Source organism: Podarcis cretensis (genome assembly GCF_951804945.1).
Source record: "Podarcis cretensis genome assembly, chromosome: 2".
Lineage (NCBI taxonomy): Eukaryota > Metazoa > Chordata > Lepidosauria > Squamata > Lacertidae > Podarcis > Podarcis cretensis.
Window position 1 is genome coordinate 22693672 of NC_137171.1, and position 27714 is coordinate 22721385.

Here is a 27714-nt window from a genome sequence, read left to right on the forward strand (position 1 = left end):
GCCTAGGACTTGCTGATCAAAAGGTCGCGGTTTGAATCCCTGTGACGGGGTGAGCTCCCGTTGCTCGGTCCCTGCTCCTGTCAATCTAGCAGTTCGAAAGCACATCAAAGTGCAAGTAGATAAATAGGCACCGCTCCGGCGGGAAGGTAAACGGTGTTTCCGTGCACTGCTCTGGTTCGCCAGAAGCGGCTTAGTCCTGCTGGCCACATGACCCGGAAGCTGTACGCCGGCTCCCTTGGCCAATAAAGCAAGATGAGCACCGCAACCCCAGAGTCGGCCACGACTGGACCTATTGGTCAGGGGTCCCTTTACCTTAAAAAGGAGGATGCGTCCTGGAAAAAGAGGACGCATGGCAACCCTAGCTGGGCCGCATGGTGTTTTTGTGTCTGTGTGTGTGACCGTAGGCCGCTCGCTGCCTCTGTCTCCCTAGCCCACCTCACAGGGTTGTTGTGCGGATAAAGAGCGCGTGGGAGAGGGGAGGACGCCCTGAGGGGCCCCTAAGGAAAGACAGGGCAAAAAAACCAGCACGCAAATCGAACAAGGCAAAACGGGAGTCTCGTTCCCGCTCCATCCCGCCATCAATTCCCCCGCCGCCGTTGCCACGGCAACCGGAGCGGCCTGGAAAATTAACAGCCGCGGCCACAAGGCGGGCAGGAAGGGGGGTGGGGAAGGCGCGAGCCGACAGTGACAAAAGGAAGTCCTGCCTCTTCCGCTCCCGGCTGGCCAATCGCAGAGCAAAAGGCCGTAGAGCGGGCCAATCGTTTAAATATCCCTGGGCATCGCTTAAGGGCGAAGGAAGCGGGAGGTGAGGGGGCCGCTCGTTTGGCCCCGGCTGCGGGAGATTAAGTCGCCTCCGCGTCCCAAGATGGGCGCCGCTGAAAGAGGTGGGCGGGCCCGCTCCGACGAGTTCCGGGCGGGGAGGGCGCAGGAAGGAACCCCCCCGAAGGCGAGGGACCCTAATTTCGGAGGCGGGAGTAGGGAGGGCGACACCCATTTCCCCCCCCTCACCCCATTCCCACGTTCTCATAACACCTGTTGCCCCTCAGCTGACAGGAGTCGGGGTTCAACAGCTCCGGGGTGGAGGGTCCACAGGTTCCCGTTCCCTGTGGTAATAATGCTTTCCGTATGGCTCTCCCTTAGCACGGGAGCGAGCAAAACCGTCGAGTATCTTGGGCTTGCTGTTCGGAAGGTCGGCGGTTCGAACTCCAAACATTGCTCCGTCCCAGCTTCTGCCAGCTGCACTTCACCGTCCAGCGGTCCTTTACCTTTTTACCTATGTAAAACAGCGGGGCCACATCAGCCCCTATCTCGATAGGAACACAGCTCAGTCGTCTGTGATGTGAGTTTTCTCTTAAAAGCATCAGATCCTCCCAGCCCCGTTCCTGTCTGGAAATCTTCTGGTGCTGTACTACAGTGTGATCTAATTTAACATGGTTATTTTCCCTTTTTTATAAAAAAAAGACCTAACCAACTTTGAAACAACCCAGTAAAGGTAAAAAGGTAAATTGGTAAACGACCCCTGGATGGTTAAGTCCGGTTAAAGGCAACTATGGGGTTGCAGTGCTCATTTCGATTTTCAGGCCGAGGGAGCTAGCGTTTGTCCACAGACAGCTTTCCTGGGTCATGCGGCCAGCATGACTAAACCACTTCTGGCGCACAGAAACGCCATTTACCTTCCCGCTGCAGCAGTACCTATTTATCTACTTTCAAACTGCTTTTGAACTGCAAGGTGGGCAGAAGCCGAACTTCCAATCAACACAAATACTGGATTGCCCAATATTGTTTTTGCAATCAGTATCCATGAATGGTTGCTAATAATGAATTTGTTGGAGGGGAATTCTGCACCACACATCCCTGTAATTCATCTCTAGGCATACAATCTGACTCCACACTGGCAAAGTCAAGAGAGCTATATGTTAAGTCTATCTAGTATGGTATAAGTGTCTGTGGATTTGAACCAACTTCATCAGGTATGGTGAGGAGGGCCCTCATCTAGGAAAACACAAGGTGCCCAAGAAGCACATATATGTGACCAATTTATTGCATGTCTTTATCGCTCTTGCCTGTGAAGTGCTGGTAAATACTGTAATTCTTTTAAGTTGTCTGATGACACAGATGAGAAAGCTACTCTTAGAGGAATTTTGTTCTCTTAACAATGCACAGTTAAAAGGGAATTAATCCCTATGGCTATTCCAATTGTGACTGCTTACAATAAATATATGATTGATTCCTTGCCTTCAGGTAACTAAACACCTGATAAAATGCTGCTTCTTTTATCACATTGGAAACAAGCATTTTTTCATTATATTTGTAATAACATGTATGTTTCCATTTAGCAATATAAGCAAGCTTTCGTTGGTTGTGTATGTTTTCTCTTTAATTTGTGCCTTTACAAGGTATCTTATATGTATGAATAACACTCTTGCCTGCGAATGAGCCCCACTGAAGTTATTTGCACTTAATTTTGAGTATATCTGTATAGGATTGCACTGGGAGGGGGGAAGCTCATGTTCTTAGAAAACTGAGCACATAGTGCTGTCCTGGTTTTTGTCTTGGCTTCCTCACTTGGCACTAATCTAAGAGAGTATATTTGGCATTGCTCTGAGAGATCTGTTGCTTGCAGCTCCTTCCAACAGGTTTTGACAGTGACTATACAAAAACAAGTATGCAATTGCAACATGATATCCCAGAACTGGTTCACAGGGCTCTATATTAAACTTATATTATCTGGCAAGGTTTATCAGATTTCCATATATTTGAGAACAGAATGCATCCCAAATTAGGTAGTAGTCTTTTAACAGAGTTTGTTTCAGAAACTGGAAATTGGCTAAAAGTTTGCAGGCTCACTGATATTTTTCTTTCTTAAACCATTTATTTATACTCAGAAATAAGATTTAGTACATCACAATCTAAATATAGTAGCTCACCAATGTTTTGATACCCAAAGTGGTCTATATCATTAAAACAATGCCTGCAAAAGCTGAACTAAAATGGTCACAATGGCATTACAACCTTTATCATTCATCAAAATATATTTAGTTTTGGTTTCCTGCTGCATGTTATTGACCCAACAAAATACTAGGTCAGGGATGGGGAGCCACTTTTGTCAGGCCACATTTGTCAGGAGGGTGGGGCCACCCACCTGTCAGTCACCTGCAGTTATGATTCAAAGTTATGATTCTAAGCCATGCTCTCCTGATTGCTTTTCTGCAGCAAGGCTGACATTTGGCATTGCTTAAATTTGTCAGTGAATTATTATTACTATAAAATGATTGACACACCACTTAATGCCCGGTTGGCAAGTGCAATTACTTTTGGCAATAGTTGGATCTACTCAGGAATGCAAACGCCTGCTGAGAAGGAACAATCAGGAGCATACACAGCTTTATGTTCCTGGTTCTTCATTGGCACCCACAACTATACGAGTCCCACATCTGATTGGTGTGAATGAAAATGGCCTCACAGGCCAAATTAGGCAGCCTTGGGTGCTTAATTTGACCTGCAGATTCCCTATCAGCATGGTTAGTGTTGGGTAGAAAAAAATACTTTCCATTGCTGTTTCCAAAGGGCTTACAGCTGAAAAAATATAGTAAAGACAAATGTGAAAAGACCAGATTCTCGAGGCCAAGGAGAAGAGTTGGTGGAAGAAGATTGGAAAAAATTTAAAGTTTATTTACAGAAATATTGTAAAATTAAGGAATGTTAGAAAGATGTTGGAATAGAATTATGTGGTTTTAGCAGAAAAGATATAAAGGATTAAGTAAAAGTAATTTGGTGAAAAAAGGGAATGTAAAATTACGATATATTAAGATAAAATATTAAGATAAACTATTAAGATGAAAACAAAGTTGGAAAGGATTTGCTGAAATATCTAATTGAATTCGAATACAAAAATGGGAGGTGTGAGGAGGTCAAGGAAGTACTGTAAGTGAATGAAAGCAAGTGATGTAAAGGTTTGATTTGTTCTTTTTCAATTGTTTGTATTTTTTCTGTTTTTTCTTTTTTTCTTTTTTTATTCTTTTTCTCTTTGTAACCTTTAAAATTTGAATAAATATTATTAAAAAGAAAAGAAAAGAAAAGACCAGATTCTTACATTTGGATGGCATGCAGCCTGAAGAGAATTGTGCAATCAACTATCATATTACCTTTTTTCTTTCTAGTAATCCATCTAAGCATAAAAAAAGGAATCTGAAGATAATAAATCAATCATTAAAAGAAGCAACACTACTACATATTCCTTCCTAAATTGTCTGCAATATCATACCAGGCTGACAGAAGAAACACATGCTACATTTTAAGCTAGTATTTTACATGCATTTGTAATAAGATGAATGATAAGGTCTAGACTAGAGAGTTATTTTAAAAATGTGATAATATATTTTTAAAAATATATTTTTAATTACTAAACTTGATACTCCTATACGAGTTTGATCTTGATCTCCAAACACCACTTTTCCTACCCAACAAGATTGGTGAGAATGTTGGTTCATCATGGGCTACTGCAGTGGTAATTAACAAATAGGCCTACCAGTTCAATTGCTGGAGATTAATATATGCATTATGAGATAAATGGCAATTTTGCACCCATTATTTCAGAAAACTTGTTTTTGATGGAGATTAAAAAAAATTGTTAAGTCCTTTTTGGGTCCTTGATAGAAGATTTTGTAGCCTTTTTTATGCAAACACATTCTCTGAAAAGCCATAATGTTTCATCTCTTTTATTTTAATAGAATGGGTCAATGTTGCCAATGATCTCCTGACAAAATGTAACATAGATCTGCATGTTAGCAATCTCTCTGACTGTGGAGCTAAAGTGTTTATTCATCTTTATGAATCGATACTGGGAGAGAGAGTGCCAGGTAAGAATGCATGCCTCCGACAATGTCTTTGTTTTCTAGGGTAATGTTTCCCCCCCTATTGTCTATGTATATTTGAAATAAATAGTAATGCTGTGAGATTTGGATTTAAATAGGCATCATATGTTCTATATCCAAGAGCTTTTAATAACATAATGAGAAATGTGTGTATATATATATATACACAGTATATATATATATATATATATATATATATATATCTGAATATACCCCCAATTGTAGATAAACACAAATGGAAACTTTGCTCTAAACTTCTTTTTAACAACATTGGCACAAGAAAGCTCTGAACGATTATACACAATCCACTGTTATATAGATTTCTGCCAAGTGACTCATGGGGGTCTGTGCAGACTTGCTCTCAGATTACATGGACAGCAGCTTACGCAGTATACCGTTCTGTGAAATAATAGCATGATGCACTCCCATTATTTTATAGATGTCATAGCCACACCTCTTTGCCCTGAAGACGATGCCCATAATGTGCAGGCAGTAATAGATTCTTTGGCTTTGGACTACTTGCAGATCAGCTTATCGCATATAACTGGTGGGTACCTATCATTTGTGATCTAGTTGAGATTTCTGCATTGCAGGGAGTTGGACTAGATGACCCTCAGAGGCCCTTCCAACTCTACCATTCTATGATTGCTATTGAAAAAAAATTAATAATAAAAACTTATATGTACTTTTATGGTTGGTGCGAGCAATAATTTAATTATGCTGGATGTATGTAAGTCTGACAGTGCAATATTTATTTATTCCATGAAGTTCATTAACCTTTATGAATTCACTTAATTATAAACAAAAGTTCAAAGTGGTTTACAAAAAGATAAAATTGAGAAAAATTTCCTTAAAAAGTTAAAGTACTAAAGCAAATTAAGATCACCTCAACTATCTAAGCATCTGGATAGGCTTTTCTAAACAATAATGCTTTTAGCAGGCGCCAAAAAGAATACAGTCATATTTCGGGATACAGACACTTCAGGTTGCATTTTTTCGGGTTATGGACTGCCGAAACCCAGAAGTACCGGAACGGGTTACTTCTGGGTTTCGGCGGTCGCGCATACGCCTAAGTGCTAGATCGCGCTTTGCGCAGAAGTGCTGATTCGCAACCTGCACATACGCAGATACAGGTTGCGAACGTGCTTCCTGCATGGATCACGTTCGCAACCTGAGCGTCCACTGTACAGTGAAGGCACCTGCTTGATCTCAATAAGCAGGGAGTTCTGAAGTTTAGGCGCTGCCAAACTAAATGATCAAGTTTTTACAGATGCGGAAGGGGTATTACGTGGCTCTTGTAGTAGTACCAATTCTGCTGATCAAAGGGTTCAAGTGGGCACCTGTGGGGTAAAGCGATCTCGTAGGTAAACTGGTCTCAAGTTGATATGGGCTTGATAAGATAAGTTGGCTTATGTCGATAAGATACTAAGAGTATCACCTTGATATGATACATGTATCCCCATTGCCTCCTGAATCTGTGGTATATAAAGAACTGCAGTCCAGTTTACTGAGGAACTCCATGTGTCTTGGTTGTGGGAACCAATATAGAGCATATTGTAGGAAAGGGAAGAAGAGAGAGATTGGGGGGGGGAGTGCTTCTGCAATAACTCGGTAGGATATAACCCTGTCCACTTAGGGACCAATATTTAGTCTCTGTATGAACTTGGCAATTTCCTCCTCCCACATTTTTAATCAATGTTTTCACTTACTGGAAATGTGTGACCTGGGCTGCAATCCTAAACACACTAGGGAGTGAATCTCTGTGTTTCTGCGTAAAAGCGCACAGGGGATCACGCTGCTCAATGGAGCACCTTTTCCCAGTAAGACAAATTGATAGGGCCTTCCTAAAATCTAGGAAGTATATCCAACTTACTGAAAGATTTAGGACCTAAATCTTTCATTAGCTAAAACACATTCAGAGGGCAGTATCCCATGAAGTAGCTCTGTTAGTGCAAGGATTTTGTTAGTGCATGAAATACATTTGGGACACAATACCAGTTGCATTTCTTTCTGGCTGACTCTTCCCTATATCAGCAGTTATCTAAAGAGGAAATGTCACTGCTTTGGATAATGGGTTTGTTCGTGGATCTCTATTGTTAGCACCGTGAGGAGGGTCAAGCCCCCACCAAGGCATATAAATATACTTATGTCAGAAACGGTTATCCCTCTCCTAGCAAAACAATTGCACCTTGCTGGGGAGATGACGCTTACAAGAATTCTTGGCATGCAGGATTGTGCCCCAAGTGTTCTAATGCAGCTCATTAAACAAAGCCACAGAGTTGACATTCCCTGCTGCTACCCTTTCCTTCCATTTTAGAACTGTGACTCAGAGGTGAGATTACTTGAAACCTGTTGTGAGTTTCCTTTCCAACACTATGCTCCATAGAGCAGCCTCAGATGTTTCCCAAGGGCTTCCAATTGCTTTACGCCGACTGTTGCATTAGGCTTGATTCAAGCAGGACTTTGAGCCATTTGCATGGAGCCCAGCCCTGCCCACCATTCTCCCAGTTGTGAAAGGCATACACTACCCAAGTCCCCCCCCCCTCATTCTCTGCCAATCTATTAACACTGATTTTTGTCTAGGGGAGAACATTGTGAGAGGAAATAAGGAGTCCATCAGAAATCTCTTGGAAATATTTGATGGCTTGCTCGAGTACCTGACAGAAGAAATCAGTGAGACAGCTTCTCAGAATGGCGGTGAGAGAAGGGGCATAATCAATGGCATATGCTTCCTCTGCGCAGATAGCGTATTCTGTTTATTTGTATATACAGTGGTGCCCCGCAAGACGAATGCCTCGCAAGACGGAAAACCCACTAGACGAAAGGGTTTTCCGTTTTGGAGGTGCTTCGCAAAACGAATTTCCTATGGGCTTGCTTCGCAAGACGAAAATGTCTTGCGAGTTCCTGCGGGTTTTTTTCCCTCCCCCCCCCCTTTTTCTAAGCCGCTAAGCCGCTTATCTGCTTATCTGCTAAGCCACTAAAAGCCGCTAAAAGCCGCTAATAGCGCTAATCCGCGAAGCCGTCAATGGGCTTGCTTCGCAAGATGAAAAAACCGCTAGACGAAGAGACTCGCAGAACGGATTAATTTCATCTTGCGAGGCACCACTGTAGTAGTATCACTTTGCACCTAGAGGGGTATTCTTAAAAAGAGAGAGCACTTTCACTGCCTTGCTTAGCATCAGTATGTTGGCATAAAGTGAAAGAACTTGCAGTGCCTCTCAGTCACCATCAGGCTGTAATTACAGGAACAAAAAAATAAGAGCATAGGAAATAATAGAAAAGAAAGAAAAAGCTTATTATTAGTTATTGAATTCATATACCGCCCTGTACCCAGAGGTCTCAGGGCAGTTCACAGAAGAAAATCAAAATATATAACCACAAAATATGGAGTAAAACTATGCTAAATTTCTTAGCAAGTAGTTTTTATTTAACAATATTGGTTGCAAAGCAATCAAACCTGTCGGATTTAAAGCTCAAAGTGGCTGGTACCGGATGAAACTGGGTTTCTACAACAGTGCCAGCACGCCTTACATAAACAGACAGTGGATCGTATAAGCTTCTGTGCCAGAATAAATATTTTGCTGCATTAGTCATACGCTGACCGATATGCCACTGCAGATGTGTGGGCTGAGGAGGGGATAGATATTGTCACGGTCATCTTTGTGGCAGGCAGAAGTCTGTCTTGCTCCTTGCTCATAATAGTTTTGTTTATGAACAGAAGATCTTAACCAGAGGGCTGAAGATGAAGTCCAGACTACCGGTCTTGAAAAGGAAGAAGATGGTGTTCATGATGTGCCAGTTCCCTCCCTGACACTTCCGCCTACCTCAGGGTAAGGCAGGTTCATAGTTCCCTTAGCTTCCCAAGTCTTTACTAGGTTGCAGAGTGTGCAACATGTTAGTACCACTGTTCTCTGCTTCCATAGGTGAGGCAGTGGTGCAGCTAGGTAATTTTAGACTATGGCCTTTCGATGACCATGGTCACCACTTTAGTTGTGAAGCATACAGTTAACACCTCTCTTCTTCTCGCTCCCCACCATTGCTTGCTCCACAACTGCTTCTGCATTTCTGGTATGTTAGTGGTTCTCAACCTGTGGGTCCCCAGATGTTGTTGGACTACAACTCCCATTATCCCTGACCACTGGTCATGCTGGTTAGGAATGATGGGAGTTGTAGTCCAACAACATCTGGGGACCCACAGGTTGAGAAACACTGAGAGCCTCTGCAAGCTGATGGAATGCACTGAACTCAACATTTCTGCTTGGCTTCTCAGAGAGGATATTGCTGCAGCTTTCTTCCTCCACCGCAATGCCATGACATGACATTGGCTCTGCAACCAACACACTGGTACAACCGATTGCCAGATGCTGTCCCCATTCCCAGTTGCGTAGAATGGTTAAACGTAGTTGTCACCTGGGAAAATGCATTTTCTCCAGTTAATGTGGTGTCATAGCCGCCTTCAGTTGATAAACATGTAGCGGTGATCCTTGGTGTTGGAAGTGTGCTCCTCTCAGCTAGAAGCACCACCTTGTGGCCAAGTCAAGTAAACAAATTTACTTCCTTGCATTCTGTTTAGGTCTTCTCGGTTGTCAGAGATAGACGTTCCATCATACGAGGTAGACGGTTCGGAATCTACAAGTGAGCTCATTAAGCTTGGCGACACTGCTTATTTGTTTTCTCTAAGAAATGAAGGTGAGTTCAAGCAACACACAAGAGCAGCCAAATCCCAGTAACTGAATGTCTGCCATGTGGAGACCACTTTAAATAGTTTCTTCCCTCTGCAGGCACTTTCCCCGCAAACAAAAACTGTTGGTATGCAGCAGCTTGCTACAGGGAATTGGCAGTTTCTCTCCCCACATTCACAAATTACTTGAGATGAACAGGCATGAGACAAATGATTAGGAAAACTATGGTTTGTTGTAATATATTCTAGTGCAGTAGTAAAAAACCAGAAGAGTCACAAGGTCAGTCACTCCCACCAGCAGATAGAATAAATTGTAACCCTTTAACTACAAACACATTCAGATTGCTTTTTTTTTTTTTGTAGATCCTGGTGTCAATTGGAAGTTGGTACTCCAGGATCGGAATAGTGTAAGAGGTTGAACAGAGTTTGAGATCCCCACCAATTCTGCTTATTAGCATACAATTGAAACCAGCATCTTAATGGCCTGAAACGTGAAGCTGAGAGATGTAATTCATTTGAGTAGTCTATATAACTCCACAAGTAACTAATACTTGAAATCAACACATTTGGCAGGCTATAAATAAAAACACCCATCTCTGCTGCAGATAGTATTAGCAGAAGTACGGGGTATAATGTTTATGTCAGATTCATGCAACAATATGCCAAGTCACAAGGTTATGTGGGAAAACCAGTGGTCCCTTTTGGCCACTCTTGTGGGAAGATAATATCTTAATCTTCATTTACGGAAATACAACTACTTGCTGACTTTGAATTATTGTAAATTCCTGACTTCCAGAGTTCATTGCTGGGTTTGGACTCATCCAGGACTTATTTACACACTACCATCTACATTTCTCTGTCAATTTCTCTCTCTGGATTCTTGGACATTTTGTGATTAAATGGAACGAGCTAGTTGATAAAAATGGTAACTTGCTGGGGTGTTAGTCAGATACCACACTGAGTGGTTGATTAAATTACGAACTTACTCAAGATTTTTAGTTGTTTGATCTGCATTTAAACCCATCAGTTTTGAACATTTACACTGGCTTTTGCATGTTCCCCAAACCTTAGCATGCATATTTTTGAGATATTGCTCAGGACCACAATACCACAAGGAACACCTCTTCCCATATGAACTGACCTGGACCCTGCAATCATGATCTGAGGCTGTTATTGGTGTGCCTCTTCTGCGAGAGGTCTGGAGGGCAGCAACACGAGAATGGGATGTTTCTGCGGTGTCTCCCCGCTTGTGAAATGCTCTCCCAAGGGAGGCTCGCCTGGTGCCTTCCTTACATATATTCAGGCTCCATGCAAAAGCATTCCTCTTCTCCCAGGCCTTTGGCTAATTAAACAGTCTGTGACCTTTTAAACTGGGGGGGGGGATATTGTTTTGGTTTATTATTATAGTATGTATCTTTGTGGTTTTGATATTGTAATCTTTGGATGGAGAGCAGTGTACAGTGGTACCTCGGGTTAAATACTTAATTCATTCCGGAGGTCCATTATTAACCTGAAACGGTTCTTAACCTGAAGCACCACTTTAGCTAATGGGGCCTCCCGCTGCTGCTGCCACCGCACCACAACTGCGCGATTTCTGTTCTCATCCTGAGGTAAAATTCTTAACCCGAGGTACTGTTTCTGGGTTAGCGGAATTGATAACCTGAAGCATCTGTAACCTGAAGCGTATGTAACCCGAGGTACCACTGTAGAAATTAAATAAATGTATAAGGGTACTTAAAGGTAAAGGTAAAGGTAAAGGGACCCCTGACCATTAGGTCCAGTCGTGACCTACTCTGGGGTTGCGGCGCTCGTCTCGCTTTATTGGCCGAGGGAGCCGGCATACAGCTTCCTGGTCATGTGGCCAGCATGACTAAGCCGCTTCTGGCGAACCAGAGCAGCGCATGGAAACGCCGTTTGCCTTCCCGCCGGAGCAGTACCTATTTATCTACTTGCACTTTGACGTGCTTTCCAACTGCTAGGTTGGCAGGAGCAGGGACCAAGCAACGGGAGCTCACCCCGTCGCGGGGATTCGAACCACCGACCTCCTGATCGGCAAGTCCTAAGCTCTGTGGTTAACCCACAGCACCACCCGCGTCCCTTCCATAAGGGTACTTACAATATTGTAACTTTTAGGATCACGCACTGGGTTGAACCCAAAAAGTGCCAGGGGAGCTGTCATGCTATGGGGCTTACCTGGCTCCTCCTTCCTATTCCTGCTCTCAGCATCCACACATATATCCCAAGCTGCTCCTGAGGGTTAAAAGACCTTATGAAATGCAATGGGATGAAGCACTGGGGGCTGCAGCACGGTGGAATTGGCAGGATTTGCTGTCTGTGGGATTCCTTGCACAAGATGCCAACTTAATGTTTTATTCTCTTTTTCTGCTCCCTGTTACAGCAATAGTCTGTTTGGATAATACATGTCCTTTGTAATTAGCAGCGAAATAGTCAAACACAAATGTTTGACTCGCGCTCCCTCTGCACGTAGTCACCTCCAAATGCTGCTCTTAAAATTTCAATTTCTTACAGAGTTACCTGCAGAAAGAGACATCTCAAAGAAGATTACAAAACCTGAAGATCTTGTGGCTTTGGGGGGACCATCTAGTGGCAGAAGAGCTCTTGTCAGAGAAACTCAAGGTGAGTGTATACCAAAGAACCTCAGAAATATATATTTAAAATATATTACTGGCCTTTTCTTGTGTCCATTGTATTTTAATCAAGTAAGGGTTCCCTTTGTTTTACCACCTGGGTTTGATCTTTCTTTGATGATCTGGTGGGGGAAAGAGAACCGGCTTAAATTTGTTACTATGTTTCATCTTATCTGTGCATCTTATTCAGTTAAATAAAGCCATTCTTTTTGTGTGTGAAAAGTCTGGATGGGCTTAAGTTGATAGGACCTGTGAGGGAAATATCCTAATCAATTCTATGAAATCCCATAAATCGCTTGCTTCCAGCATTGGGCCCAAAATTTCTAAAGGAAACTTCTCAGCAGAGTGATTAATTATAATAATTATATGCCCCCCTTTTGTTAAAAGTACATGGACTGAACCTCTAAACTGCGTGTCTTTCCTAAGGAACAGCCAAATCTGCTTTGTCGTCTAAGGAGCAGTTGTGTTCTAATGCAAAAAAGCTTGGGGAACCAATCCGCCCAGCTATTCCTTTGCAGCCACCATTCCAGCCTTCCGCATCCAGGCCCTCTTACCTAACTGAAAGAGGCACTGGAAGTTCAGGCAGACGTTCGCCGCCACCAGCTAAACCTTGCAGACTTGCGTCCTCTGATGTAAGTGCTGAAGTTTTCTTTGTTTCTGTTAGTATTGTCAGCCTTTGTAGAAATGCATTGCCTTGGGATCCTTAATTCAGACTGCTTCCAGGTTAACGCTGCTAGGCCTTCCTGTGTCCAGGAAGCTCAATATGTATCGTATTTTTCGCTCTGTAAGACACACTTTTTCCCTCCTAAAAAGTAAGGGGGTGTGTGTATGCGTCATATGAAGCGAATGCAGGCTGCGCAGCTATCGCTGAAGCCAGAAGAGCAAGAGGGATCACTGCACACACACCGAACCCTCTTGCTCTTCTGGCTTCAGGGATAGCCACGCAAAGCCTCTTGAGTGCAGCGGGAGCGCTCCTCCATCTTCACTCAAGAGGCTTTGCATTGCTTTTGCGAAGCCTCTTCAAGGCAATGGGAGGAACACTCCCCCTGTCCTGAAGAGGCTTGGCGCGGCTATCCCAGAAGCCAGAACAGCAAGAGGGATCGCTGCTTTTGCTGCGCAGCGATCCCTCTTGCTGTTCTGGCTTCTGGGATTCAAAATTTTTTTTTCTTGTTTTCCTCTTCCAAAAGCTAGGTGCGTCTTATGGCCTGGCGCATCTTATAGAACGAAAAATACAGTATGTTTCACTTTCAGAATGTAGGTGGAAGAGTGTATTTCTGACTGAGTTACAGTACGCTGTCTAAGCGTATTAAACCACTACCACGCCTGCTGATTTAAAATAAAACCAATATATAAGAATCATGATAGAGTCTCAAATGCTGTGTTTGAAACTGCCATTGTTCTAGGCGTATTTTGCGACAGGGAATTTCATTAGGACATGCAGTTTCTGGGCGCAGAACTGCACCAAAGATTTTCAGATTAAAACTGCAGAGTGAAAGGAAAGGAGGACCTTTTTCTGCCTCCTCACTTCCAGCTACTCTCTGAAGACTGGCAAAGAGACCCTCTTAAGAATATTAGGGTGGGTGGGGCAGGGGAGGGACTAGACCATGTGAAAAACGAACATAAGATTTTAGCTGCAGTTCATTCATTTTCAGCTTTGTATTCTTGTTATAAAAAAGCACGCCTAGACATTCCATTGTTGGGCCCACAACCTAGGTTTAAGGTGCCCTTTAGCTCCTAGCTTTAATATCTCAGTTTCTAACACTGTCCAAATGGTGTGGGAAGAGGCACATCTTCATAGTGAGTTCCTCTTAAAGCAATAAGTCATTTAGGGGATATAGAAGATATTGTTTGAACAGGACATCAAAAGGCAATGATTAATCTACTAGCAGTACCAAGGAATGAGATGACTAGTCAATGGAAGTAAGCCAAAGCCTTTCTAATTGCACAAGGAGAATCAGGGGTGTTCTCTGTATGTTGAAGCAAACTCGTATCTGGATGGAAGAGAAAGGATGAATAAGGTGAATAACTTGTTAGGAGAATTGGCAATTATTTCACTTACTTTTGGAGTGTGTGTGTCGGTCATAATATACCATTGGTGTTATTAGCTATTTAGATGAGAAATGACAAGGCCTACACCAAACGCAAATAAATTTTAATGTGGTGTTAATACATCTGGTTATTTTTACAGTTTGGATAATATTTTATGCACAAGCAGTGACCATTTTGCAGGTGTTTGATTGGCGTGCGACTGTTGACGTGCACGATGACCTGGAATGCAACCCCCATGCAAACAGGAAGTTGCTCATATATGCATTTTAAAAAAACAAACAAGCAAATGCCGCACAAAATTTACATGTCCCACGTTTTTTAACAGCCTGCAGAGTCCCTTGGGGAAGAGTCTGGAACCCTCTCAGGTGACATCCTTTCTTTATCCACGATCACTTCTGGTAAGAACATTCCTTGAGTTATTGAAAAGTGTAATCTTAATATCTCTTGTACTACTCTAATTAGGGACGCAGGTGGCACTGTGGGTTAAACCACTGAGCCCAGGGCTTGCTGATCAGAAGGTCGGTGGTTCGAATCCCCGCGACGGGGTGAGCTCCCGTTGCTTGGTCCCTGCTCCTGCCAACCTAGCAGTTCGAAAGCATGTCAAAGTGCAAGTAGATAAATAGGTACTGCTCCAGCGGGAAGGCAAACGGCGTTTCCATGCGCTGCTCTTTACAAGTCACTAGTCACTGTGTTATCCTGTTTGCATATGCTGTGACAAGTGTGTTTAGTTTTTTGGGACTTGGGTTTGTCTCTAGTTGCGTAAAGAAGTGAATTATGTAAACTAATTTCTTGTGGCTTCTGCTGTTGGTTCTTCCAGGTGTAGATAATGAACCTGCATCTGAAACTGGTGTGAATGAAGAAGCTGATGAGTCAGTGCTAGAAGACACCATAGATGATGCAGGAAAGGTAACTGTTCATACCTTGTTGGGTGTAGATACATGTTTATATAGGGATGTGGGTGGTGCTGTCATCTAAACTACTGAGCCTCTTGGGCTTGCCAATCAGAAAATTGGTAGTTCGAATTCCCACGACAGGGTAAGCTCCCGTTGCTCTGTCCCAGTTTCTGCCAACCTAGCAGTTCGAAAGCACGCCAGTGCAAGTAGATAAATAGGTACCACCGCGGCAGGAAGGTAAACGGCATTTCTGTGTGCTCTGGCTTCTGTTACGGTGTTCTGTTGCGCCAGAAGCCATTTAGTCTTGCTGGCCACATGACCCGGAAAGCTATCTGTGGACAGACACCGGGTCCCTCGGCCTGAAAGCGAGATGAACGCTGCAACATCATAGTCGCCTTTAACTGGACTTAACCGTCCAGGAGTTCTTTATCTTTTACCTTACATGTTTATAGTATTTGAATTATAGTACAGTGGTACCTCTGGTTGCGAACAGGATCCGTTCTGGAGCCCTGTTTGCAACCTGAAAGGAACACAACCTGCGCATGCGCAGGTTGTGATTTGCCGCTTCTGCGCATGCATGAGTGGCAAAACCCAGAAGTAACCCTTCTGGTACTTCTGGGTCACCACGGGACGCAACCTGAAAAGATGTAACCTGAATCGAACGTAACAAGAGCTAGGACTGTATTTGAACAGTGTGATGCAGCAGCCAAAAAAAAGCTAACACTCTTCTAGGTTGCATCAACAGAAGTACAGTGTCCAGATCAAGGGAAGTAACAGTACCACTCTATTCTGCCTTGGTCAGACCACACCTGGAATACTGTGTCCAGTTCTGGGCACCACAATTTAAAAAGGATGTTGACAAGCTGGAACTTGTGCAGAGGAGGGCGACAAAGATTATAAAGGGTCAGGAAACTCAGCCTTATGAGGAGCAGTTGAAGGAGTTGGGTATGTTTAGCCTGGAAAAGAGGAGACTGAGAGGATAGCCATCTTCAAATATCTTAAGGGCTGCCACATGGAGGAGGGAGCACGCTTGTTTTCTCCTGCTCTGGAGGGTAGGACTCAAACCAATGGCTTCAAGTTGCAAGAAAGGAGATTAAACATTCAGAAAAACTTTCTGACAGTAAGAGCTGTTCAGCAGTAGAACCGACTCCCACGAGAGGTGGTGAACTCTCCTTCCTTGGAGGTTTTTAAGCAGAGGTTGGCTGGCCATCTGTCCTGGATGCTTTCGCTGAGATTCCTGCATCGCAGAGGGCTGGACTGGGTGAATCAACCCTTGGGCCCAACTCTAAGATTCTAAAATATTTGACAGGTTTTGCTTGTGAGTCAAACTCAGGAATTAGATTTTAAAAGGCTGCATTTCTGATTTTCATTTTGCTCAGAAAGAGAGAGAGTACACATAGTGCTGGCTGCTCAGAACCCAAAATATATTTCTAGGCTGACAAACAACACTGCAATACAGTGGTACCTCGGGTTACATACGCTTCAGGTTACAGACTCCGCTAACCCAGAAATATTACCTCGGGTTAAGAACTTTGCTTCTAGGATGAGAACAGAAATTGTGCGGCAGTGCAGCAGCAGCAGGAGGCCCCATTAGCTAAAGTGGTGCTTCAGGTTAAGAAGAGTTTCAGGTTAAGAACGGACCTCCAGAACAAATTAAGTTCTTAGCCCGAGGTACAACTGTAAATGAATATCATCCTTTGAAGGACTGATAATGCCCTAAAAGCTGCTTTAATATTACCAGCAATTCCATTTGGCAGCCCCTCAGTATATGGTGTGGTACTCACTGCTCAGTTTTAGCACCAAGCATTCTCTTTAATTTATTCTTGACTTCTTCAGTGAGAGCTTTTCCCCCCTCCCTCTCATCTAAAAGGAAAGGAATGAGAATGTTCCATACGCTCCTTGCTTTGAGAAGGGCAGGTTGCCAGAGTTTGCAACAAAGCAAAGCACAAGACCAAAACAAAGGAATCTGCTTCCTGGGAAAAGGTATGCATTTCCTAGATCGTCTGAAATCCTAAAGGTTTTCTTGCATTGTTTAAGACAGAGGTGGGGAACTACCAAGATTATTAAGTACGAGGTAGTGAGAGAGAAAAGGAGGGTATTTGAAGTGCTGATGATCTGGCTCTGTTCCACGTAGGTTCCCTCCAAGGGGAATGTAGTCCTCAACAAACAAACAAAAAAGGTTATTTCCTCCTGTCTTAAAACCTCAGTATTTGCCTCTTCCTCCCAAACCAGCGATGTTATCAGCAGCTTAAGGTGGTACATGCTAATAACAGTTGTCATATTCTTTATTTATTTCCTCAAAAGCCCATTCATGCAACCTGGGCACTGATTCTTGCAACACAAGTTTTTCCCCCTCATCGGAAGAAATAGCATGTCAGATATGTAGCTAAATATTTAGGGAGGCCGGTGTGATCCCTGGGGTCCATGTATGAACTCTCATTGTATCACTGCCAAGATGAACTCCTGGGAATGCTCTCCGAGTGTTGTTGAAATGAGGTCTTTGATAGAAAAAGCAACATTCATTTTCAGCCTGTTGACCCCATGTGGTTTCTCAGCCAGAAAGAATGCTGCATCACAGACTCGCTTGCAGAGGAAGCTTCTTCACACCAAACGGCAAAGGAAAAGCTGTCTGAACAGGAGCTGAAGGAGATGTCGGACAAACTGTCCCGCCGGATGAACGAACTAGAAGGAGTAAGTAAGCCCCATCTATTCTTGACAGCACCTTCTCCTAATATAGTGCAGCTCTCCTGTTGTCAACAACTTGTGAGAAAACCTAGTTAAAGGGGTGGGATGAATTTAAAATCCTTTAGTAGCCCCTGGTATCCAAGGACCAGATGGGAAACCATTTGGTGTCCACCCTGGGCTTTACTAAAGGTAAAGGTAAAGGGACCCCTGACCATTAGGTCCAGTCATGGCCAACTTTGGGGTTGCGGCGCTCATCTCGCTTTATTGGCCAAGGGAGCTGGCATACAGCTTCCGGGTCATGTGGCCAGCATGACTAAGCTGCTTCTGGCGAACCAGAGCAGCACACGGAAACGCCGTTTACCTTCCTGCCGGAGTGGTACCTATTTATCTACTTGCACTTTGACGTGCTTTCCAACTGCTAGGTTGGCAGGAGCAGGGACTGAGCAACGGGAGCTCACCCCGTCGCGGGGATTCGAACCGCCGACCTTCTGATCGGCAAGTCCTAGACTCTGTGGTTTAACCCACAGCGCCACCCGCGTCCCTGGGCTTTACTAAACATTCTAATAAAATCAATATATGTAGCATGTTAGGTCAATTACTCCTTCCTTGTACTGACTTTTTCCAAAGAGAGACAGTCCAGTATTAAAACTGCTACCCAAAATAATGAGAAGTTTAAGGACATAAGAAGAGCCTGCTGGATCAGGCCAGAGGTCCACCTCGTCCAGCATCCTGTTCTCGCAATGGCCACCCAGATGCTTGCAGAAAACTCTCCTGCGGTACTCGGAAGCATTCCTGCCTGCATTTTGTAGTAGTACTGTAGCGGCACAGTCCGTTCTGCCACCTTGTGATTCTGCCAACCATTCTGCCGCATGCATAGGCCAGGCTGCAATAAATTTAAGCAAGTTACCGCAAGGTGCCAACCTTGGTTTGGGTAGTAAATATGACACTATATACTTGAGGCTGAAGTTTTCAGACGGATGTTTTGAACACCCTCCCATCAGATGTCAAGGAAATAAACAACTATATTACTTTTAGAAGACATCTGAAGGCAGCCCTGGTTAGCGAAGCTTTTAATGTTTGATGTTTTGTTGTGTTTTTAACATTCTGTTGGGAGCCGCCCAGAGTGGCTGGGGAAACCCAGCCAGGTGGGTGGGGTATAAATAATAAATTATTATTATAATAAACAGTTAGTACTAGGTTGTGCCATTGGAATGCATTCTTGACAGATCTCTTTAAATGACAGATGTTAAAGCATGCTCTGGGCGAGCAAAGCAAGGGGGAGGAGGAAGAGTCATCAGCCGATGAAGATAATCTTTCTCAGCACAGCGATAGCATCATGGATTACCGCCGAAGGAAACCGGAATCGGGTAACAGTTCAGAGTGTTAAGTTTGACGACATCCTGGTGACCTGCCCCTTTCTTTGCCAGGTGATGTGCGCACTTTGTGGTGGGTTATACTGCCCTCTTGTGGTGAAAGACAGAGGATGCAGATGGCCACAAGAGGGGCAGCGCAACCCACCAATGCTGTGTGTCCCAACACCTTAAAGAAACGCCCTCCAGGCGAAAACCAGCTGTTCCTTCTGCATGTGCATTTGGACTTCCTTCAGTAAATTGCAAGCCTGCTGCTGAGCCTTGATTGGCAAAGTGTGGATCCAACGCCTAAAGTGAAAGGAAGGAATGTTATATTGGAATATGAGGCAGTAGAGAATACTCTACTCTACTCTACTCTACTTTGGTCCCAGAGAGTCCCACTGGCAACTGAAGGGCATTCACTGTAAAGAGCTCTCATTCCTCTGTGGCTCAGCTGGCACACGATGTTAATATGAACCATGACTTAACATAGGCTTGCCATAGGTCAGGAAAATTCCTGACATGCCCTGGTTTTTGGGTGTAAAAATGACATTGGAGGGAATTTTGCCGAATTGGCAAAATGTCAGGGGAAACCCAAATGTATGGCTACGCAATAGAAAAAGCAGCAGAAACCGCTCCGAAAGCTTAAAATCACAATTTTTGTGACAGTTTCCCCTAAAAAAGCTTAACAATTTTGGTGGGTTTCTTTTTTTAAAAAAATCAACAGCTTTGCAGGTGTCACGAATTTTACTTTTTGAAATATGGCAACCCTAGCTCAACACAAATTCACAACTGTGTGGCTCCCTGAGGAAGTACAGTTGCTTTGACCCTCCTTCAGCTATGCTGAATTGCTATGAGCTAAACCATGGGTAGGCAAACTAAGGCCCAGGGGCCAGATCCAGCCCAATCGCCTTCTAAATCCGGCCCATGGACGGTCTGGGAATCAGTGTGTTTTTACATTAGTAGAATGTGTGCTTTTATTTAAAATGCATCTCTGGGTTATTTGTGGGGCATAGGAATTTGTTCTCCCCCCCCCCCCAAATATAGTCTGGCGCCGCACAAGGTCTGAGGGACAGTGGACTGGCCCCCCACTGAAAAAGTTTGCTGACCCCTGAGCTAAACTATGCTTTGGTTTAGCATGCTGTCCAAACCCAGGGACATGCTTTGCTTTGTTCCAATGAACAAACCTCATTTCACAGCTCATGGTTTGTCTGGTGCAAGACAAACCATGAACCTGGGTTCAGACAACAGGCTAAGCCAAGCCGTGGCTTAGCTTGCAGGACCAAAGGAGGAGCAAAGTGGGAGTCAGCTTTTCTCTGCCCAAAGCCAGTCTGGCTTCACATTACATGCGAACCAAATAAGAGCATGTCTGCAAGAGCCTCTCGTTTCTGCTGCTGCTACTAGAAACTCTCAGAGCTAGTTTCTTTTGCAGGTGTGCTACGTTTCGGAAGGGCACCCAGCAGACGGCGGTCACTTTCTGCTTCACCCCCTCCATCAAGCCACCACCTAACCCCTGAATCGGGTGGTGCACTTTGGAAAGATGTACGAGGGCCAATGGGAAGAATGCGAGACCGTGTGCAAAAGGAAAAAGACCAGAGGAAGTTAAGAGCAAAGGTAAGGGCAGCAGGATTGCAAGATGCAGCCTTCTGGGTGAACGGCCGATAGCCTCAATAGGCAGGTAAGCATACCCAACACTGAAGAGCCTTCCCAGGTCTCTGGCACTAGGGATGCAGATGGTTTATCTACTTGCCCAAAGGGGAGGTTGTAAGGTTTTATTTTTAAAAAGGGGGGGTGGGAAGCATGCCCAGAGATCTGTTATCTGCTTCAACATCCACCCTGTGAATTTGCTAGAGTTGTGATGTGACACAGACACCCTGGAAAACAAGAGGCATTCAATTCTGTTTTGGATTTGTTACGCGGCTTGAGCAAAGTGCTTTGGCACCTATTATCAGCTTTCTAGCCTGTACTTAAGCAACCAAGTAATAAAACAGCTTAAATAATTCTTCAGCTTTTATTTCTCTGATGTGCTGACTTCTGATGCTTTCCCTTATCAAATACCCTCTTCTAAACTGCGTCAGAGTTTGACTGGCTGTTAATCTTTGCCGCCATGTTTCTGGATTGTTTGGCTTTCTAATTTCTTGAAAAGGATCTTATGCCCAGATTAGCATTGCAAGATCCAGCTCAGTACAGGCAAAGGTTTGATTCAGGCCTTAGCAAAATTCCTTCCCACATCTGATGCTTTGCGGGGGCAGGGGGTCCAGTGGGCTGCAGCCTCCTGGTGCTGTTAGCTATTAAGTAACTAGCTCTTTGAAATGTTCATATGTGCCAGCTTGGTATTTTTTAACATATATGAATTGGCAACGCCATATGCATTAACATTCCCAATATTAGCTGCAGCAAACATAGATCTCACTTTGTGGGGAGACACATTCAGTTTCATTTGCCAATTGCTTTGTTTTTGTGGGTTGTACCCAGTGCTACATACATGTAATTCTGATGGGATTATGAGTCTTGCCCTTCCTTTATGACCCCACAGTCTACTCCAGGGGGTTCCCCCAACCCCCGTGGAGCTGATTTTGAAGGTGTGCAGGGGAAGGAAGGGGAACCTTAGATGCACACAGAGAAGTCCATTGGCCCAACAGAACTGCAGTGCTGAATATATTTTTGCTGACACGTAACAATACAAGCATCATCCTGCAAACCTAAGCCTCTACTTCGTGGCTGTTCTCTGCACTGGTGGTATTGGGCTTAATTGGTGTGAGTCATACAAGGGCCAATCTGGCTGTTGGGTCTGTTTCTGAGCACTGTTCCAATTCCTGACCCCTACCTTTTTAAAGGGATGCAGGTGGTGTTGTGGGTTAAACCACAGAGCCTAGGACTTGCCAATCATAAGGTTGGTGGTTCGAATCCCCGCAACGGGGTGAGCTCCCGTTGCTCGGTCCCTGCTCCTGCCAACCTAGCAGTTCGAAAGCACATCAAAGTGCAAGTAGATAAATAGGTACCGCTCCGGCGGGAAGGTAAACGGCGTTTCCGTGCGCTGCTCTGGTTCGCCAGAAGCGGCTTAGTCATGCTGGCCACATGACCCAGAAGCTGTATGCCAGCTCCCTCGGCCAATAAAGCGAGATGAGCGCTGCAACCCCAGAGTCGGCCACGACGGGACCTCATGGTCAGGGGTCCCTTTACCCTTACCTTTTTAAAGCTCTACATGGTTTGGGACTTTGGTACCCTGCATTTCTCTGCCTGTGCATTAAAGCTAACCTTTTTCAGGCCTCTTCTCAGTGCTCTGGCCTTCTGAGAGGAGAGTTGCAGCAACTGGCGAGAACTGCCCTGCCTTAGCTGTGCTGCATTTTCTTTGGGGAGACTCGTCTGGCAGCTGTGTTTTGGGGCCGGTCTATTTTCCCAGGCCTTGAAAAAACCCAAACCTTTTATTCTTCTGTGAAGCTTTTATACCTTTTTGTTTGGATTCTGCTTTGGTGTGTTGACTTGCTGTTTTTATATGGTTTAATTGATGTTTAGCTGCCCTGGGAGTAGAAACGTGGAAAAGTGGCATAGAATGTTTTGCTAAATCGACACACTTGTTGTGGACATTGACCAGGCTTTGTTTTTTGCCTTCCAGCTCTTGACCAAAACCTACGAGGATGAATTAAGAGCTTATGAGGCTCGTGAGAAATTCGAACTGGCAGAGCTGAGAGCCAAGGCGAAGGAAATTGTAAGGGGGAGCAGAAGAGAATCAAGGAGTTGGGGTGGTGTGCCTCTCTTGCACTGGTCTCTGAATTCCTGGGATTCTGAGGGTGGGTTTCCTCTCTTTCAAGGTGCATAGAAATGCTCCCCTTCCTTGCTCAGAATCCAGTTGCCCTAAAGGAAGAATTTGGCCCAGTCCGCGTAAATCTCCTTACAAGTAGCCAGTGGCTATTTTTGGAAATGCTTGCCTTTCAGTAACTTGTTCTTCGTGTCTGTCTGCATCCAGGAACAAAAATACAAGGAGAAATTATTTAAAGAACCTCCAAGAGCCTCACAAGCAGCAAAGATTTATTCTAGAAAAAATGGTCCTCGGAATCCCAAACTCAGCCAGTGGATTTCAAGAGGAGGGTTTGCAAAGCCAAAGAAAGCAGCTCCAAGTAAGAACTACAGAGAGCTCCTTAGTAGAAAGATTGGCACCTTTTGAAAGCGTCGGCTGAAGGCCAAGAATACTGGCTTCTTGCCTTATGACCTCCATATGTCTAGACTTGTGTAAGGGAAGCAAATTCATGTACCAGTTTCTAACCAAGGGCACACAGCTCATCCCAACCCCTTTCCCAAAAGCCATCAGAGAAGCCAAGGCTCCCACCACCACACTCCTCTCTGCTTTGGGAGCTCTTTGGAGTTCAGTGTAGTCACTGGCAAGGGTTTGTTGCTTTAAAATTAAGCGCCCAAGCAACATATGCCAGCTGTGCTTATACAGCTTGATGTTCTTCCGAAAGATACTGAAAGCATCTGTGCCAATATGGGCAAACCTGTTTTCCTTTGCTCCACACCTGTAGCTGACTAGGAAAACAGAGGCTGCAATTGTGGTGGTCGCCGCAAGAATGCTGGGAAAGGTTGCTGTCAAAGAAAAGAGCGCGCTCCATAAATTGCACGCTCACTTTTCACCTTGCATGTTCTCCATTTGCGGTGAAAAGTCACAGTCCAAGCGACTCCAGCTTTGTTGGTCAAGTGTGATACCTGCAATAAGTGCGCAGCTCCCTATTTCGAGGTATTGCCTGGAGCAATATGGTATTTGAGAGACTGATTGCACATTACATGCACATGTCTAACAGAATCTGACAGCTTTTTTTTTTTTAAAAAAAGGGAAAAACAGCTTTGAGACAAAGCACAGACAAGGCAATGTGAACCTGGGCTTAAATTTTCCAGTGCCCACCATTTTTCTGTGCAGAGTTTGTTTCTTCCTGCAGCAAAGTAGCTGGTGGTGTTACATGCATGGAACATAATAGCTAGGTCCTACCCACACTTTGAGGCAGTTACTTTTCTTTTTTCCTTTTTAACAATGCCCTCCATACATATTTATTCTCCAGGGACATAGACCTGCAACATCTCCCTTAGACAAGATTCTGACAGTTTGAGGACTGGGACCTCAGGCTATGCTGCCCTCCCCTTGTCTTCCAGAGCTGGGTGGCTGACACCTGCCTTTCTCTCTCTTGCAGTGAAGGTCAAGGAGAACGACCTCTTGCCTCTGCTCCTGGAGGATTTCCCCCACCTACACATTTCCCGCCCTGTCATGAACAAGATGTGGCACCAGCAGCTGGCACAGATAGACCACCTGAAGTCAACCGGCAGTAAAAACAAATTCAAACTGCAGAGTGAAGTGAGTTACTCTGCTCAGGCCAAGGAAGGTCACGGTCTTTTAAAGATCAGGTGGGGTCGTGTGTACCAGCCATATTAGGCTCCAATCCTATGCATGCCTTCCAGAGGTGTGGGAGAAGGATTGCTTTTGAGTAAATGCATAAGATGGCATTGCAAAATGTGCTGATCGGTACCCGAGTCTTCTGCTTGGTTTTTCTTCGCTGCAGGACTGATAAGGCTGTAAAAGGGGGGGGGGACTTTTCCGGATTCCACCTGAGCACATTCTTTCCACAAGGAGCTAGTTCTGATGAGATAAGGAGGTTGGGGCATAAAAGAGATGGGAAGCAAAGAAGGAACCGGACCACACAGCTAGGTACCTTTGTGGCAGGGCTCAACTAACTCCTGCGAGAGATGAGAGAGGGTGACTGAAGAAGTGTGCATGCACACGAAAGCTCATACCAAGAACTAACTTAGTTGGTCTTTAAGGTGCTACTGGAAGGAATTTTTTTATTTTTGTTTTGACTATGGCAGACCAACACGGCTACCTATCTGTAACTGGAGGAAAGCAGAAGGGGATTTTAGAGCAGCATGCGCCTTTCCTCTTGGAAGCGGGTCAGCTTTCAGTGTGACTGCCTTCCTGCTCACAGAGGGAGATAGAGCATACAGAAAGGGTTTCTGAGAGAAACTGTAGATCCAAACGTGATGGGTAAAAAAAGGAGGAAGGGCACTTTTTTTAAAAGGTGTTTCATGAGTTCATTATAGTATGCAGAAGATTGACATGTGCAAAACCAATATTAATCAGGTTTCTTTACTTCCCCCCACTTTTAGGCACTAGAAACATTGAAAAGGCATGAACTGCTTGTTGACCTCATTAAGAAAGAGCAGGCTCATAACAGGAGACTGGTATGTTCAGAGATCTTGCAGGAGGTGGGGCTGGTTAGGGCACCTGCTTGGGACCACAAACGTTTTTTCTTTGTGGGGAGGGGGAGACTACTGCACTTGGTTTGGTAGGTCGTGAGTTATTTTCTCAGAGCAATGCTTTCAAGTTGGGCGAGCCAGGTCCTCAGACACCCCTAATTCTGCTGGGTGAAGCATATTGCCACACCCTCATCTAGTTTCGGGATTTACCAATTGCTCAGCAGGACATTGTGCTTGATAGTCCTGCAGCAAATGGGAGTGAAAAACTGGACAGCCGAATTTCTGAAAAACGTCCTTCCCTCCTAAACTCTTTTGTTCAGCTATAGTTCCTCTAGATGAAGATCAAGAAGGGAATTTTTCTTTTCTGGTCGCTGCACCTATTTCAGAAAATAGTTACTACCTTCTCTCTTCTCCTTAGGGAAACTTGAATTGTGTTTCTCGGTTTTTGTCTTTAGCAAGAGTTGAAGCAACACATTAATCGGCAGAAATGTGCCCAGAACAAAATGAAGGAGAGACGACAGCAAATTGTCCGAGCCAAAAAGTACTACCAGGATTACAGAGTTCAGCTGCGGGCAAAGATGATGAGAGCCAGGACACGCGAGGAACGTGTAAGTTGAGGGGAACCTGCGCTGCAGGAAGGGGGACTCCTGCTCTTCCACCCAGGAAAGTCCAGCTGAGATTCTAAGGACTGTATTGAGACTGCAGGCCAGCTTCCATGTTTTCCAACATGCTCCGATCGCAACTGCATAGCTCCTCCTTCTCCGTGGGCATCTCTCCCACCACTCTGGTAACTTAGGAATGTCTTCATCATGCGAGTAGGCTGCCATCATATGGATATTTCTTGCACTAGGTGTGCTGGTGCTGTTGGGGTTGTGACACTAGTTTGCAAGGTACCACATGATCTAGCTTACCCATTCCTTGGCAGGGTGGGATGAGACCTGCCCACTGCAGATCAGCTTTGTGACGGCGATAATACATAGATATTTCCTTCGTAACCTCCTTTGAGATTAAGAGCTAGGGGGAAACTTGTCAAGAAAGTAAAATGAATTGTGACTTTGTTAGCTTAAGTTCCTACACTACTTTGAGCATCTCAAAGGTGCCTTTTAGGAACACGCAAATGCACTTTCACATAATGAACCATGTAATCACCAAGTCTTATTTAATAAGCTAAAAAAATTATTAGTTGACACGTTGTAGCTACTGATCCACGGCCAAGGAAGCAAACCGACTTGACCGCCTGTTGCAAAGCAGGTTACGTTCTCTCGGAAATAATAGGTTTGAGCGTGACTAGCTTTCTTCACTTGGTCACCTGGGCTGAGGTTTTCTTGAACGGAGCTGTTCTTATGTTTGCGGCTGCCATGTTTTGTTTGGCAGATATTTAAAAACCTGTTTGAAGAAGGCTTGGAAATTCAGAAGCAGAGGCTGCATGAGCTGAGGTCGTATGCCAAGGACAAGCGAGCTGAGCAAAAGAGAGAACATCAGGCTGAGCTAGAGGCCATGGAGTGCTACTATAAGGACCAGGTAGGCTTGCTTCTTCCTTACAACACAAGGATAAACTAACATTATCTTCACCTAATTAATTTGTTTTTCTTGTGCTCTGCTTAGTTTTCAATGCTGGCAGAAGCTGTTTCTGAAGAACGTCGAGAAATCCAAACCAGAGAGAAAGCACAGGCAACAGTAAGTCTTATTGCTCTAAACTTTCTGTCTCGCTGACCAACTACTGGACCAGTGTTTCCCAAAACCATCCAGCTGCAGTTGGACTACATCTCCCATCATCACTAGCTAGCAGGACCAGGGGTCAGGGATGATGGGAATTGTAGTCCAAAAAAACCAGCTGGAGACCCATGTTAGGGAAACCTTGTACTAGACTTAATTCTAATGGTCTCTTTCAGACATTAAACAAAGTGAAACGTGAGCTGAGATCAAAGATGGAGAAGGAGATTAAAGAACTGCAGGACATGATCACACGTGATGATGATGATTCATTCTTCCGAGAACTGGAAGCTGATCGCCTAAAAACCAGACTCCTAGTGGCTTCCTTTCAATATAGCAAAAACTACCAGTTCCTTTAAGTGTTGGAATGCCTCTTGTTTCTGGCAAATATGCTTTTTATATTTAAAAATGATACTGGGTGGTACACAACCTGAAGTATGAAGTTAGTAGCTTGTTTTGCTGCCCAGAATCCATAGACAGTGTCATGGAAATATTGAACTGATATTTTCAAAATGATTTTTTTAAAAACAAGACTTTTTCAATAAAGGTTACCTTCTCAACCGTCAAAACTAAGCTAGTGAAGCT

General features: G+C 44.4%; 1 protein-coding gene across 3 annotated transcripts; it reads left to right on the forward strand.

Moving 5' to 3' along the window:
• The first annotated feature begins 709 nt into the window (after positions 1-709).
• On the forward strand, positions 710-27698 carry CEP95 (centrosomal protein 95). 3 transcript variants are annotated; one of them, XM_079965393.1, is made up of 22 exons: positions 710-884; positions 4731-4859; positions 5314-5421; positions 7458-7571; positions 8593-8704; positions 9448-9563; positions 12085-12192; positions 12630-12835; positions 14578-14650; positions 15070-15158; positions 17016-17128; positions 17701-17836; positions 19074-19197; positions 20612-20793; positions 22796-22888; positions 23147-23297; positions 24360-24520; positions 25327-25401; positions 25872-26024; positions 26791-26937; positions 27022-27093; positions 27309-27698. In XM_079965393.1, the coding sequence occupies exons 1-22, from the start codon at positions 866-868 to the stop codon at positions 27486-27488; spliced, it is 2661 nt and encodes an 886-aa protein (XP_079821519.1). In that variant the 5' UTR covers positions 710-865; the 3' UTR covers positions 27489-27698. The 3 variants fall into 3 exon arrangements, with proteins under 3 accessions (XP_079821519.1, XP_079821517.1, XP_079821518.1); XM_079965391.1 differs by lacking the exon at positions 710-884 and adding an exon at positions 2169-2241; XM_079965392.1 differs by lacking the exon at positions 710-884 and adding an exon at positions 2169-2241 and having other exon boundaries at positions 8596-8704.
• The last annotated feature ends 16 nt before the right edge of the window (positions 27699-27714 follow it).

Coding starts and splice junctions, on each gene's coding strand:
- CEP95 (XM_079965391.1), top strand. CDS start 2,184: ATGGCTATTCCAATTGTGACTGCTTACAATAAATATATGATTGATTCC. Junction 23,298..24,359: donor GCCAAAGAAAGCAGCTCCAA/GTAAGAACTACA, acceptor TCTCTCTTGCAG/TGAAGGTCAAGGAGAACGAC. Junction 24,521..25,326: donor AATTCAAACTGCAGAGTGAA/GTGAGTTACTCT, acceptor CCCCACTTTTAG/GCACTAGAAACATTGAAAAG.